This window comes from Cucurbita maxima, unplaced genomic scaffold (genome assembly GCF_002738345.1).
Source record: "Cucurbita maxima cultivar Rimu unplaced genomic scaffold, Cmax_1.0 Cma_Scf00001, whole genome shotgun sequence".
Lineage (NCBI taxonomy): Eukaryota > Viridiplantae > Streptophyta > Magnoliopsida > Cucurbitales > Cucurbitaceae > Cucurbita > Cucurbita maxima.
The window spans coordinates 4,211,499-4,225,157 of NW_019272017.1; the positions used below are offsets into that span (position 1 = coordinate 4,211,499).

At 35.5% G+C, this 13,659-nt stretch overlaps 3 protein-coding genes and 1 pseudogene across 5 annotated transcripts; 3 read left to right on the forward strand and 1 right to left on the reverse strand.

Annotated features, from left to right (window-relative positions):
* Positions 1-166: 166 nt before the first annotated feature.
* LOC111488551 (dolichol-phosphate mannose synthase subunit 3-like) lies at positions 167-2,441 on the forward strand. Of its 2 annotated transcripts, XM_023136342.1 has the most exons (5): positions 167-412; positions 599-769; positions 1,504-1,636; positions 1,733-1,840; positions 2,066-2,441. In XM_023136342.1, the coding sequence occupies exons 2-5, from the start codon at positions 708-710 to the stop codon at positions 2,123-2,125; spliced, it is 363 nt and encodes a 120-aa protein (XP_022992110.1). In that variant the 5' UTR covers positions 167-412; positions 599-707; the 3' UTR covers positions 2,126-2,441. The 2 variants fall into 2 exon arrangements, with proteins under 2 accessions (XP_022992110.1, XP_022992118.1); XM_023136350.1 differs by lacking the exon at positions 599-769 and having other exon boundaries at positions 176-412.
* Positions 2,442-3,151: 710 nt separating this feature from the next.
* LOC111484945 (chaperone protein dnaJ A6, chloroplastic-like) lies at positions 3,152-7,353 on the forward strand. Of its 2 annotated transcripts, none has more exons than XM_023131612.1 (8): positions 3,152-3,345; positions 4,187-4,349; positions 4,748-4,880; positions 5,010-5,067; positions 5,713-5,755; positions 5,946-5,994; positions 6,088-6,168; positions 6,255-7,349. In XM_023131612.1, exons 2-8 carry the CDS (start codon positions 4,237-4,239, stop codon positions 7,104-7,106), a joined length of 1,329 nt encoding a protein of 442 aa, XP_022987380.1. In that variant the 5' UTR covers positions 3,152-3,345; positions 4,187-4,236; the 3' UTR covers positions 7,107-7,349. The 2 variants fall into 2 exon arrangements, with proteins under 2 accessions (XP_022987380.1, XP_022987371.1); XM_023131603.1 differs by having other exon boundaries at positions 3,154-3,345; positions 4,736-4,880; positions 6,255-7,353.
* A 767-nt stretch (positions 7,354-8,120) lies between these two features.
* LOC111487717 lies at positions 8,121-8,938 on the forward strand (annotated as a pseudogene).
* A 334-nt stretch (positions 8,939-9,272) lies between these two features.
* On the reverse strand, positions 9,273-12,824 carry LOC111487710 (BTB/POZ domain-containing protein DOT3-like). Its single transcript, XM_023135215.1, has 6 exons — positions 12,387-12,824; positions 12,200-12,269; positions 11,138-12,030; positions 10,769-11,027; positions 10,525-10,653; positions 9,273-9,702 (listed from the first exon to the last, which is right to left on the reverse strand). The coding sequence occupies exons 1-6, from the start codon at positions 12,524-12,526 to the stop codon at positions 9,340-9,342; spliced, it is 1,854 nt and encodes a 617-aa protein (XP_022990983.1). The 5' UTR covers positions 12,527-12,824; the 3' UTR covers positions 9,273-9,339.
* Positions 12,825-13,659: the final 835 nt, after the last annotated feature.

Sequence of the window (13,659 nt, forward strand, 5' to 3'; positions counted from 1 at the left end):
AGAGCAAAAAAAATTATAGATATAAAAATTACCGTTTCCATTAAAAGCAAAAAAAAAAAGGTTTCAAGCCTCGATTCCCGCGTCTCTAAAATTTTAAAATAATAATAATAATAAATTCAATGGCATTAAAATGTAATTTCCGTTGAAGTTCGGTCATCGGGGGAAAATATAGTGCCGGCTTTATAATTAACGATTTATGACAAAACCCTCAATTTTCTGCGTCTCAGGCTTAGTGGTTTCATCCTCTCCCGGTCCTCACGATTTCCCATATTGCTAGGGTTTTATTTTTCGCATCCTTTTCATCTCTCCCTAAATTTTGCCCTTTCTCACGCTATTCTCCCCTTGCTCTCTAACCTTCTTCCTGTCGCTTACTGGTTGCCGGCCGACGTTCTTCACTCGATCCGTTCTTTGGGTAAGTTTTCCTCCTTTATTAATCTCTTATTCTTTCACTTGATTTTCGTGTTTGACTGAAATACGTGTAGATCATAAAGAAAATAATCATGAAATAAGGAATGGGTGATTGGTGGTTTGATGCTACCACGCAGGTCGAGTGTTATTTTCATTTAAAATGCTCATTTTTGTTTACGTTTCTTTTTAGTTTAACAATTCGCCCAACTGTCAAATGATGTTGGGAATTTGCGCAAGGGCTTTGAGTTCATATAAATGTTACTGTGAGCTGTGAAATAATCTTTTAGAAAATCCCTCTGATGACAGTGGAAGGATATTTTGAAATATGTGTCGATCAGCAAGAAAATTATCATCAAATAAGGTATAGTTGATTGGTGGTTTAGTGTTACCAGGCATTAAAACTCTCAATGTGCTTACTCTTTTTTGGTTAATAATTCACGGAACTGCCAAATGATGTTGGGAAATTGCGCAAGGGCTTTGAGTTCATGTAACGTATTACTCTGAGCAGTGAAATAATCTTTTATGAAATCCCCTCTGATGGCAGTAGAAGTTGTTTTTAAATTTAATATGTTCTGTACTAGTTGATTTTGTCTTTAAGTGTGTCTTTGAGTTCAAGCCACATCATTGCTTCATTTTTGTGGTAACCTATCGATTATACAATGGAGATGAGGGCGTGAGGCTTGAATATGAGTATCACTTTGACATTTTGTAATACACCAGAGCTACCATGCATGTCTTTTTCTTTGATGAAGTATCTAACATTATGTTGCTTTATGTTTTTACTGCCATATAACTTGTGCCAACTTGTTTTTTCCAAAAAAAAAAAAGAAAAAGAAAAAAGAAGGCTACAAGCTTCCGATCAGCTCATTTGATCATAAGATTCTTATATACCATATTAGGGGCTAATTGTGTGTCTCGTGTTTGAATTGTGTTTTATAATGATTTAGCCTTATGGATCACAACTTAAGTTGTGGAGACATATTTAGCCATATAGAGTGCATGTATGAAAGTTAGCTGCTCAGTGTCTGATCCAGTTAGTTAATAATAGCGTCTATTTTTGGAGATGTAATTGTTCGTTACTTGTTTGAGTTTTAGATTTTGGCATTACTTTTCTCACCACCAATCAATGAAGCATATAGTCAAGATTTTGACATTATTGATGGCCATATCAGCGTTGTGGATTGGCCTCTTGCAAACATCTATACTACCACATGGTCATGCATGGCTGGTGAGTTAACAGTCATTATGCTCTCAAAGCCATCATATTTATTGTCATCATTTTACTCTCAATAGGATGCTTACTGTACATGTCTTATCACACCAGCTACCCATCTATTTTATTGTCTCCCTGGGATGCTATGGTCTATTGATGGTTGGAGTCGGTCTAATGACATTTCCAACTTGTCCTAGAGAAGGAGTGTTGCTACAACAGGTATTCCCCCCCTTCCTCCTATTCTCACTTCGCACTTTTATATCATACTAGAGTAACTTAGTGAATAAGGCACCAATTACCATCTCAATGATTCAATCCCGCACCCTGCATTGTTGAACTAAATAAGAAGGCTTTCTCTCTTTCTCTGGAATTTTCTTCGAATTTCCATATCAATCAGACTGGAAGATACGTACAAACATCTCATCCTGAGTTCCTTTTGTGTAGGACATTGATGAAGCCAAAGAACACCTTAAGCAAAAAGGGATTGACATAAATTCTAATTGACAGACTTCACCATCCTCTGCCTTCTCTCCTGTTTTATAAGATCTCTATTTGTTTGATCAGGGTGAAGAACACTTCACCCATCTCAAGGGACATTTTTTTTTATTGGATTCTTTATGAAAGGTAGTGAATGTGGATTCATGTATAGAACAAAGTTGTTTCTTTGATAATTTTGTCAGTTGGTAACATAATCTTTCAGTTTTTGACAGAGTTAGCAACTCTCTCTCTTATATATGTTTCCATTTCTTTATACTACAATGTATACTTAGATGACTTTGTGATTGATGTTAATGACCTCAAGTTTGATTGTTTTGAGCTCCCCCNACGGGCGGACAAAATATTCAGTCTAAAAAATGTGCTCTCTTTTCTCATGTTGTATTTTTTTAATTTTTTATTTATATAGTTTATTTAATAGTTCGACCAATTACACTACTTTTAAAAAAATGGGCAAAAACGTACTTAAAATTACTTAAATTAGAAGAATACAACTAGTAAATATAATTTACTTAATAGAATTTTGTGTCTTATATTTGAACTACTGGCTTGTAAAAATCAAGCTTTTGGAGTTTTTATTGTATTGAACTATTTTTTAAATTAAAAAAAAAAAAGTCACAAAGGACAAATACGTTTTTATAATTTTTATTTATTAAAATATATATTTTTCTTTTTTTCTAATTTAGGCCGTTCATATATATTTGAATAGTCATGATACGTATGCTTATAAAAAATACATTTTTTCAATATAATTTCTAAGCAAAGTGGATTGTTGTCCGTTATATATATTATCCTCGCAATTAAATTTACTGGAAAAAAAAAGGCTGTATTTATTGCAAGATAAATTCCAAAAGGGGAAACAAAAAAGAATCCAAGCCAAGCTTCATCAGGCCGTTAGACACTTCAATCCAACGGTTCACATTTGCCTCCCATTCAGAAAATATACGGTCCAAGTTGTAACTGAGCTGATTAATCATTAAACCAATTTGATGGAAAAGCCGTGGAAAATAAAAGTTAAAAAAATACAAAAAAGGAAAGGAAAAAGAAATGTCGACAATTCTCCTCTTATTACTCCAGAAGTCTTAACCTCATCCCTCTTCGCCTGCAACCGTAGAGGCCGCTCTCTGCCTCTTCTGCCCCACGACACTTTTCTCTGACTCTATACATTTCAGAGAGCCGCACCACTCAGATTCCAAGTAGATTCCGAGCAGAAGCTTTGCACTGAACAGGTTTTTCCTCCATTAATTTCCACCCTCGTGCCCTAACTTCTTTTTTCTTTACCACTTCTCCAACAACGCCTTATTCGATTGATTCATGAATTAGCTTCTTGTAGCCTAGTCTTTTGTTTTCTTCAATTCTAACCTGTTTTTTCTTCCGTGTTTTTGTTTTTGTTTTGTTTTGTTTTTTTTTTTTTTTTTTTTTTTGCTCTTTTTATGCTATCGGTATTGTTATTGTCTCTGTTCATGTGTTTTCATTTCCTAGGAAAAACCTTACGAGATATTAGTTTAGCGTTTTTGCGTAGCGTTTCTAGGCCGGCTCTGAATTTTTGTTCGGTTGGAATAATTTGTGTGTTTGAAGTCAGTATGGATGATTTTTCGTTTCGTTCCTCGGAATCTGGAGGATTGGCTTGCATTAACATGACCGATGTAAGATTGTTTTTTCGTGGAGAGGGGAAAGAAATGAATGTCTCTATGAGCGTACGAATGTATATAAAAGGAAGACAATGTGATGCTGCGAATGAAAGAAAGTTTTGTCTCGAGTATTGGCTTTTATAAGGATTGAAGATGAGAAGTTTCTTCACTACTTTCAAATATGCGTGATTGCGTCCAGTTTTGGAGTTGATTTTTTTAGTACACTACTTGTGCGTTATCTGAGACTGTATGATAGCAGTTGCTTCAAGAGTTGTTTTCCATTTGAGATTTTCCTTATATCTTGTAATTTTATCGGAACTTGTTTTGAGTCACAAAATGTCTGTTGGTACAGCAAATTGTTTTTTGCGCTGGTTTAATGTTCGGGTTATGTGAAATCTCTGTGTTAAGAAGAACTCATGTTTACGTTGTTAAATTGCAGAATCCAATCAAGAGTACGTAGCTTTTTGTTTAACTTATACATTGCTCATCATGGTTTCGATGGCCATTGTACCTTGTGGAAGTACATCAATTGCTCAATGGGGCATTCATCCTCAGTGCATGCTAAGACCTTCAACAAATAAGATATCCCCAATCCAATATGGGTAAGTTTTCCATGCTTTCTCTCCATTTTTTTGTTTTCAATTTCCATTTGTAGCTATACTACAAATCACTTGAGAGGTTTCTCGGTGTGCCTATTTCTTCTTCCTAGCTGATGGCTAGTAAATTTGAAATGAGACAGCCATTTTGGTTAGATTCTACCAAAAAACAATAAAAACAAAAAAAGTTCTTATGTGATGGAGTTTTAACTGGTCTAGTTGGTTTCTGATGTCTCAAGTCTTACACTGTGTTATTTGAGCAGTGAACTGGATTCATATTTGTAGATTTAGGATTTGTGAAACTGTTTCGGAAATAAACAATATAATTCGTTTAAAAACAACCACATAATTTGAGTAAAAATGCACAAGATTAATTTATTTTTTGACATTAGTGTCACAAGCAGGGTCAGCAACATAGCAGCAGTAAGCTCAAGCTTCTTCTCTGGGGGTTCCTTGAGTGTTCTATTTGACACAAGATCATCCTCACAAACTTCACATCGACGGAGGGGCGGGTTGCTTGTCGTTAGAGCTGACAGTGTGCGTAAAATTGTTTCTCCCTCCCCCACCCAAAAAAAAAAAAAAAAAAAAAAAAAAAGCAAAACGTAAATAAAAAGAGACTTTGTTCTGCATTTATTTTCAAAATAACGCTCGTTTATTAATTTGCAGGATTATTACTCTGTCCTTGGGGTGTCCAAAAACGCCAGTAAATCTGAAATTAAAAGTGGTATTTACCTTTCACTCGGATGTTCAACAATTTTTTTGGTTTTGATGTTTGATATTTAAAGGAAACAATTACCAAGGATTACTAAACGATTGAGAAGCTTAGTTCCCTCACAATCCTTCGTGCTAACAAATTGACCTCACACTCCAACTAATAACTGATGTGGTCTTAATAATCACCCTATCATAATTTTTATCATGTTCTACACTAGGGATCATGGCTATCTGCATTCTACTCGAGGAATCTACACAATACATATTGTCTCTCATTGAACAAAGCCTCGCATGCATTTGTATTTGTGACAATGAGAGAAATTTTTTTTTGCTTAGATTATGTTAGGGTGAAAGGATAAGGTACTTCCAAATAATAACTAATTTTTTAGGAAGAACGAATGCCACCTATTAAAAAGAATAGTTAATGTATTCAAACCGTGGAAGGTGCTATATTGGTGCTTAAGCCCAGTAGAAGAAAATGATAGGCGATTATGTTCTTGGAGGACCAAGACATTCTAGACGTGAGTCTGAAGCTGACTTTTTCTAACGTATATTTTGATTTGTTATTTATTGCATTTACTTAAGTAACGCTCCTAGATTTTGTCATCCTTTATATATTATCTTATCACAATTGGCATGGTTTTGTGTTCTTCAGCATATCGGAAGCTTGCTAGGAGTTACCATCCGGATGTGAATAAGTAAGTCAACTGATTTTTATGGATGAAAAGACTATGCAACAGTACTGATTATAATAGACATGACAAGATCCACTTTAGTCTTGTTAGTCCAATCTTAGTTCTTAGTTATTCTTTATTTTCTTATTCGGCAGTGGGTTCAGTGTATTTGTATAATATGTATTTTATAACCAGTTCTTTCCTGCTCTATCAGAGAGGCTGGGGCTGAACAAAAATTCAAGCAAATTAGTAATGCTTATGAAGTAAGAGTCTTGTAGCTCATGTTTGTGTTTACATTTAAAAATTTAGAATTGCGACCTATGATAACTAATACACCAGCAATTTACTTGTTCCAGGTCTTGTCCGATGATGAAAAACGCTCACTCTATGATAGATATGGAGAGGCTGGCCTTAAAGGTTCTGGTATGGGCATGGGGGTAAGTAATTCTCTAATGGTAATATGAAAAATATGTTTATGAAATTTCCTTTGCCCTGAGTCCTGTGTTTGTCTACGCTTCTTCAGGATTTCAGTAATCCTTTTGATCTCTTTGAGTCTTTATTCGAGGGCATGGGTGGTATGGGCGGTATGGGCATGGGAGGCAGAGGTTCGAGGAGTAGTGCAGTTGATGGACAAGATGAGTATTACAATCTTGTGTTGGACTTCAAGGAAGCTGTTTTTGGTGTGGAAAAGGAGATTGAGATTAGCAGACTGGAGAGCTGCGGAACTTGTGAAGGATCTGGCGCTAAACCTGGAACAACACCAACTAAATGTAGCACATGTGGTGGTCAAGGGCAGGTCATCTCGTCTGCAAGGACTCCTCTAGGAGTCTTCCAGCAGGTAATGACTTGCTCTTCATGTGGTGGTGCTGGGGAAATATCCACACCTTGCAACACATGTTCTGGGGATGGGCGAGTACGGAGAACAAAGCGGATAAGTTTAAAAGTTCCAGCAGGTGTTGATGCTGGTAGCCGTCTAAGAGTTAGAAATGAAGGGAATGCAGGAAGGCGAGGTGGATCTCCAGGGGATCTCTTTGTTATTATTGAAGTTGCACCCGACCCCGTGCTTAAACGAGAGGATACGAATATCTTGTACAGTTGCAAAGTGTCGTACATAGATGCCATATTGGGTACTACCATTAAGGTTCCAACAGTAGATGGCATGGTTGATTTGAAAATCCCTGCTGGGACACAGCCAAATACAACACTTGTGATGTCAAAGAAAGGAGTTCCTCTCCTAAATAAGAGGAATATGAGGGGAGATCAATTAGTTCGCGTGCAGGTTGAAATCCCAAAGAAGTTGAGCAGCGAGGAGCGGAAGTTGATCGAGGAACTCTCAGATTTGAGCAAAGGCAAAGCTGTAAGCAGCCGAAGATAGCTTCCACTCCAAAGCCAGGTCAGGAACTACTTGTCCCTTCATTTTCTTCCTGCTCCTTTCGCTGATTCCAACGATTCATACGTCTTACGTTGTAGTGTAGTAGGTCATTCAATGTTACTTCAATTTTTTCAACAATATCGTCAATCATAGGAACGAAATGTAAATCAAAGATAACTCTTTGATCATGAATGTTTGAATACAGACATTATGGTTTATTGATTGATTTATATTTGACTTCTTTTTCTCATTCTTTAAGAAATAAGATTTTTAGAAACCTAAATAAGGGATAAAATTTAACAAACTACTAAAATATATGTATATAGTTTCACAAAATTCTGTCAATTTCACGATGTGTATTCCATATTATAATAGAATGAAAAACTTGACATGGTTGATCAAATTAACTCATGAAAACCTGACATCATTGAGGTGAATTGCGTAGAGTGAGAAATAAAATTGCATATCAAAATTTTTAATGAAATTTATCATTATTGTATTTTTTAAAAAAAATTTGCTTGAAGTTCAATAAATATTATACTCTCTCGGATGTTATTATATTATATTTTAGTATAAATTTTTACCCATATTTTTATCTTAATTCGCTTATCAAAGACATATCCCTAAATTTATAATTTTATGTGGAAAATATTTACCTTCGTATTATTAAAATAGGGGTTATAATTACAAAAAAATTAATATTTTGATATTTAAACTTCACTCACTCAATAAAATTTACTAGGCTTCAATTTAATATATATTAATACATATATTCCAACCACACTAGCCATCCATTAAATAATTTTTAAAAATGACAATAGAAATCCAAAATATATATATATATATATATATATTAAAAATTTTTAGAGATTAAACCTAAAATAATTAAATCCGAACTTTTTCCTTTTTCTTTTTTATCTCTCCAATAAATATATACACAGGGAAATGTAATGGGCTTTAATGGGCTTCAGTGATCGGGGCTCCAGCCCGGTTCTTTACCGAACGCACCACAAAGCTTTCGTTTCCATTTCCCAGAGGTTCGCACTTTGGAGGGTTCAGTTTTCGATTCTTCCTCTTGAGAACTGAATAAGCAAAGAAAGCCAAGAACATGGGAAGCAGACTCGGAAGAAGAGTTGTTCACTTCGCAAATCTTCCAATCAAGCTTCTTATGCCAACTTCCTTCACCAACATCACTGAAATTTCTCTCAAAACCATTCCCTCTGCTTCCAAATCGAAATCAAGCGCGTTCTCGAGAGCCTCTACGGCTTTGAGGTCGATAAAGTTCGAACTCTCAACATGGAAGGTAAGAAGAAGAAGCGCGGAGGGCTTTTGATTGCAAAGCCTGATTACAAGAAGGCCTATGTTACTCTCAGGAATCCCTTGTCAATTTCTCCGGACGTCTATCCCATCCGGATTATAGAGGAGGACAAGAGGAATATGAATAAACAGTCTAAGTCCAGCATTGTTGAAGAGGGAGAGGCCAAGAGGAATTGGCTGCATGAAAAGGAAGCTGTGGGACTCAAAACTTACAAGGGTTTTGCTGATAGAGGCCGCCGACGAATTGGCGGCGCTGAAGCTGTTGAACCATCAACTAAGTTTCCTTGGAGTAGCATGAGGTCCGGTAGGTAGTTTGAAGAAATGTATACCAATTACTTTGTAATTGGGATTTGTTTTGGGGATTTTTTGTTTCTTCTAAACGAAATGGAGCCTAATGATAAGTGTTTGATTTTCTAATTATGAAATGAATTCTTGTTGGCTCTCTTATGGGACGTACTGCTGGAGGACTTCTGTATTGTCGCTTAAATCAATAAAGAAGTTAGAGTTGTGTTTGTACTGTTCCCACGTATTATGTAGATTCTACTTGCATAATTCCAGAATGCGTTCTGGGTTCTTCATCAAATATTTGAGCAATGTTGTGGTTATAATGAGTTTACACATTCCACCGCATGCTGTATGAAAAGCTGAATGCGTAGTAGTAATTTTTCTGATAAATTTTCGTTCTCTGCTGCAGAGGGTATTAGTGGCTATTGTTATTTGTCTACCTTATAACTTTACAAGATAACGAATCCAATTTCTATCACTTTTCTTGTTCTTGGTGAAAGGATGTTCTCATGAAAAAGAAAAATTAAAGAAAGGATACATTGTCTGCATTCTGCATGGTGAACAATATTAAAAACGTGGAATAGCAACTTCTTTGAACTATTTAGCTTTTAGAGGATTCTCTTATTCCAAGGCTTCAGGTCATTGATAATCTATCTCTTAAGCTCACTCGAGAACTAAGCCTGCTGGATCTACGCTGGGCAGGTTCATCTCCATCAACTCTTATGTGGAAAGAATTCTTTATCTTCTTCCAACCAAATACCCAACCTGCTACATTTTTCTGCTTGTTGCTTAGTTTTTCATACTCTTGTTGCAGCTCTGAGTAGTCACGTTGCAACTCTGCCATCTGTGTCTTCACGCTCTGAAGTTCTTCCTTGAGGTTTTTAATCTCTCTGTCTGTTGATAAAGGGTTTCCATCCTCAACTGAATTATCACTGATAGGTGCTTTCTCCTTCTCTTGCATTGCTGACCTCATCTTCACTTGCTCTGAAAACAGAACCTGCATATTCACTCAGAAGTATTGTGAGTACCACTTAGAACTCTAAACTATTGACTGGCTACTTGTACGTCCGAATTTCTTAGAGCTGAGACTCCAATTATTGACTGAGATGGTCCTATTCTATTTGTTTTAGTGTGTCGTTTGATTGTTGTTTATTGTATAAATTTGGTCTTTGACGCTGGCCTATTGAATATATAAAATGGAAAGATATAGAAATCTGATATTGTAGTCTTCTTATATCTCTCTAATTTTTGGGTTCTGACTGCCAATTATATAAGCAGTGAATAAATTCTTTCTTATACCAATTGTATTAGTCTTACAATGGAACATAAATAAGTCTTTCTAGTAGTGTTAGGAACGAGAGAATGCATGGAGGGTTATTAATAATAATATATGAGGAGTTGGAAATGGGGCTCAGTGAAGATGCTTTTCGTTGATGATCATAAATTAAATCTTGTTTGGAGATCTGGTATGCAGTATATTGTATTTCTGACAAAGTTTTCCCTTTGTCGAGAAATAAGGGCAGTTGGTTCTTATAAGCTATATTTCTTTTTGTCTACCATTCGAGATCCTATGGGCAACCTATATGTTCTGGTTTTTGAATCTGTTGAATGTTTGAGTTCAAGTTCAAGTAAAGCTCGTTTTTTCTATTTATGGCACATTAAATTTGCAACTAATTCTTCAGCCGTAAGTATATGTTATGCGATTACAACTTCACACTTTCTTATCTTTCTTTGCTCTTTTAATTAAATTCTATAATGTAGATTTGTTGCTGGGATTTTAACTAGATTGTACTAATTTATAGGGCTTATATAGTGTCACCTGAACTATAGTTCTTAGAGGCAGTCGATCATTTTGTGCAGCATGCACACCCGCATCAAGCGAAAGTTTCTCACAATTCATGATTTTGCATAGCCTTCTCCGATCATGCTCAGATAATAAAGGACGGGTCTGCAGAGGAGAATAGTCTGTAAGTCTCTAAAGTGAAATTTCTTCTATCCTTCCAAGCTGATATAAATTGCTTCAAACGACAAAATGATTAAGAACACGATAATCAATATGCAACCTTGAGGTAGGTGTCAATGGCTCTGTATAATCCATCATGACAACGCCTTGCATTTTCTGACAATGATTTGGCTAATGTTTGAAACTTGGTGATGGAGAAGTTTGGATCTCTCGCAAGTTCAGCTAAGTAATTGTCTATGAGTTTACACACATTAGAGTTCCCATTTCTATGTTGCTGCTGTTGCTGTTCAAACAGTGAGTAATACTCTAGGAGCCTTTGCACTACTTCTATGTCATGCATAGTGCGTTCTTCTTGTGTACTGAGGAGCAATTCATGGATGAAAAAACAAAGAACATAACAGTTAGTGAATTTGGTAAGCGTTGGAGACTTCTAATTGGTATGTGCTGAGCTGCTAACAACAATACTTACTTTGGCAAGTTTCCATGTTCATTATTTGTTTGGTTAGGAATTAGAATATCAATCACATTGGCATCCTCCAACACCATTCCTATTCTTTTCTCTAGTTCCGAAATCAAAGCTGCTGATGCACAACACACCCTTGCCATCTTTAGCATCTGCAATAAGAACTTGCACGAAACTGCTTCTCTTTGAGGAGGTAGTATGCTTAGTAAGCTTTCAATAATAGCTTTGTGTTCCTCGTTGTATTCGATTCCGAGTTCATCTTTCCTACCACTCACAATACTTACTTGCAGGACATTTTTGTCCTGTGTATATTTTTCTAGTCCTGGTTCCATTCCAATGCCTGGCGCCCACTTCCTTGCATAGTGCTCAATGCTTTGACCTATAATCTCTGGCTTTACACCCTTGGCCCTTACTGCAGTTATAATTCTTGTGAAGTAGTCTATCCGAAGTGTTGTTAAATCATTTAACCACCACCCATCTTCACAGTCTGTATCTCCTGTTATGTTCTCTCTAGAGAGTTTCCGGGCTATTGAGTCACAGCACCGTCTCACAATTTGAAGATTCTCAGCCCATGGAGAGAGACTCTGACAAGTTCTGAGAACAGTTAGTGATTCTTTCCATGATGGAAGGACTACAAATGTGAGGAAGGACTCCGTCTTGTAGATTAGATTTTCATCTTCAAATTCTTCTGTCATCTCCAAAAACTCTGATGCACATCTTAATGACGCTACATTGCTCGAGTTCAGGTCTACTGGGAAACCATAACAGTATTTGATAACCATTTCAAATGTTTCTGATCCACCTGGGAAGTTTTCAAGCTTTAGGTCGTAACCCTGAGTGGAGGTTGAGGATTGAAGTTCCATTCGGCCTATGTAGCCACATTTCGAAATCAATGTGTACTGTTTCAAGAAAGCTCTTTCATCTTCATTTATTATTGAGCAACTAGAAATTAGAATGAGCTAATACATTTTAGTTTTAGGCGAGGAAGCAATTTGAGAAAGAGAAGAACGTCTGCTAGTTTTGCTGCATTTCATTGTAGTTTGAGCTTACTTGCATATAGTTAATTACCTTGTGAACATTGAAGGTGATGTCTTGAACTTGAACTATCAAATCTGTTGGGAACTGAGTGGTAATAAACCTGCAAAGGGGAAACCAGAGAAAAGATTGTATTCAAAACACTTAATGGACAGTATTCAGAGAGAAGGCCCTATTCTATTCCATGAATCAAGATTCTAAAATGAACTCAAGGTTCTACCATGCTTGATCTTTCCTGTTGATGCAATCTTCTCCGGTGATGAATTGGTTTGGAATCACTATCCTCTGGTCGTGAACCTGCTCGGCTCTGTCCAAATTAGTCTCGGGATTTTGTATTCCAGTAAGAGACTTCAAGTTCATGGTTGCTCTCTGTCTCTCTGACTAGCTGTATCTCCTGTTTTGATCTCTGTTTTTCTCTTTCTCTGATGGATTTCATGTGTGATTTGAAACTGGGGTCAGCTCAAAAGGGAAAATAAATGCAAGAGAAGCAAGTATGTGGCTGCGGTGGGAGCGTTCGTTAACAGGGTCCATGGAAATGCTCAATCATTTATTGTATCATTATCAGGGACTGTGGTAGGAGATTGATATTATGAGGGAGATGAGGAATGTTGGTAATGATATGACCATATACTTATTTCATCTACGTCTACAATGACTCAACCAATGGATGTATGATGTCCGATGTACATTATTATTCTAAGCCAAATGCCGCCTTGTTGTCGGGGCAGCTACTACCACCACCATGTCTTTGACAGTCTTTCTTTTTCATTCGTTTTGTTTTGTCTCGACACTGACAAATGTATTTTTTTTTTCTTAAACAATTTTGATCCTAACTTGTTCTATTTTAGTCTCTATTGCTTGTGTTGTAGTCAACTTTTCTAGCATGATTCATATTCTTAAAATCATTTTTTTTTCTCTAAATTGTTTTCATATTAAAAAAAAAAGTCTTTATTTTTTATAACCATTTAGTTTATTATTATTATTATTTTTTTTTTTTTTTTTTTTTTTTTTTTTTTTTTTTTTTTTTTTTTTTTTTTTTGTATTTGAAAGTTAAGCCTATAAATATATGTAAATATATTTTAAAATTCAAGCCAAATTTTGAAAGGTAAGTCTGACTATTTTATTTTTTTATTTTGTTCTTTTTTCGAAAATGGTACTTATTTTCTCTTAAATTCTCTGAGTTTGGTCTTTATTAAAAAAAAAAAAAAACATAATTCTTAGTCAACTTTAAGTTGTTACATCAATAAAAATATATATTTTTAATTATGTTTCTAATATCTTTTAAAAATTTCAATTTTTTTTATCTAATATATCATTTAACATATTCAACATTTTGAATTTGGTAGGCAAAACCTTGTAAGTTTAAATTTGTAATTTGTAATTTCTAATTTAATTCATTAAGAAAAACAGGTGTCCACTGGAATGCCACTTCTAACTGTAGTCTAATAAGGTCTCAAAAAAAAAAAAAAAAAAAAAAAAAAAAAAAAAAAAAA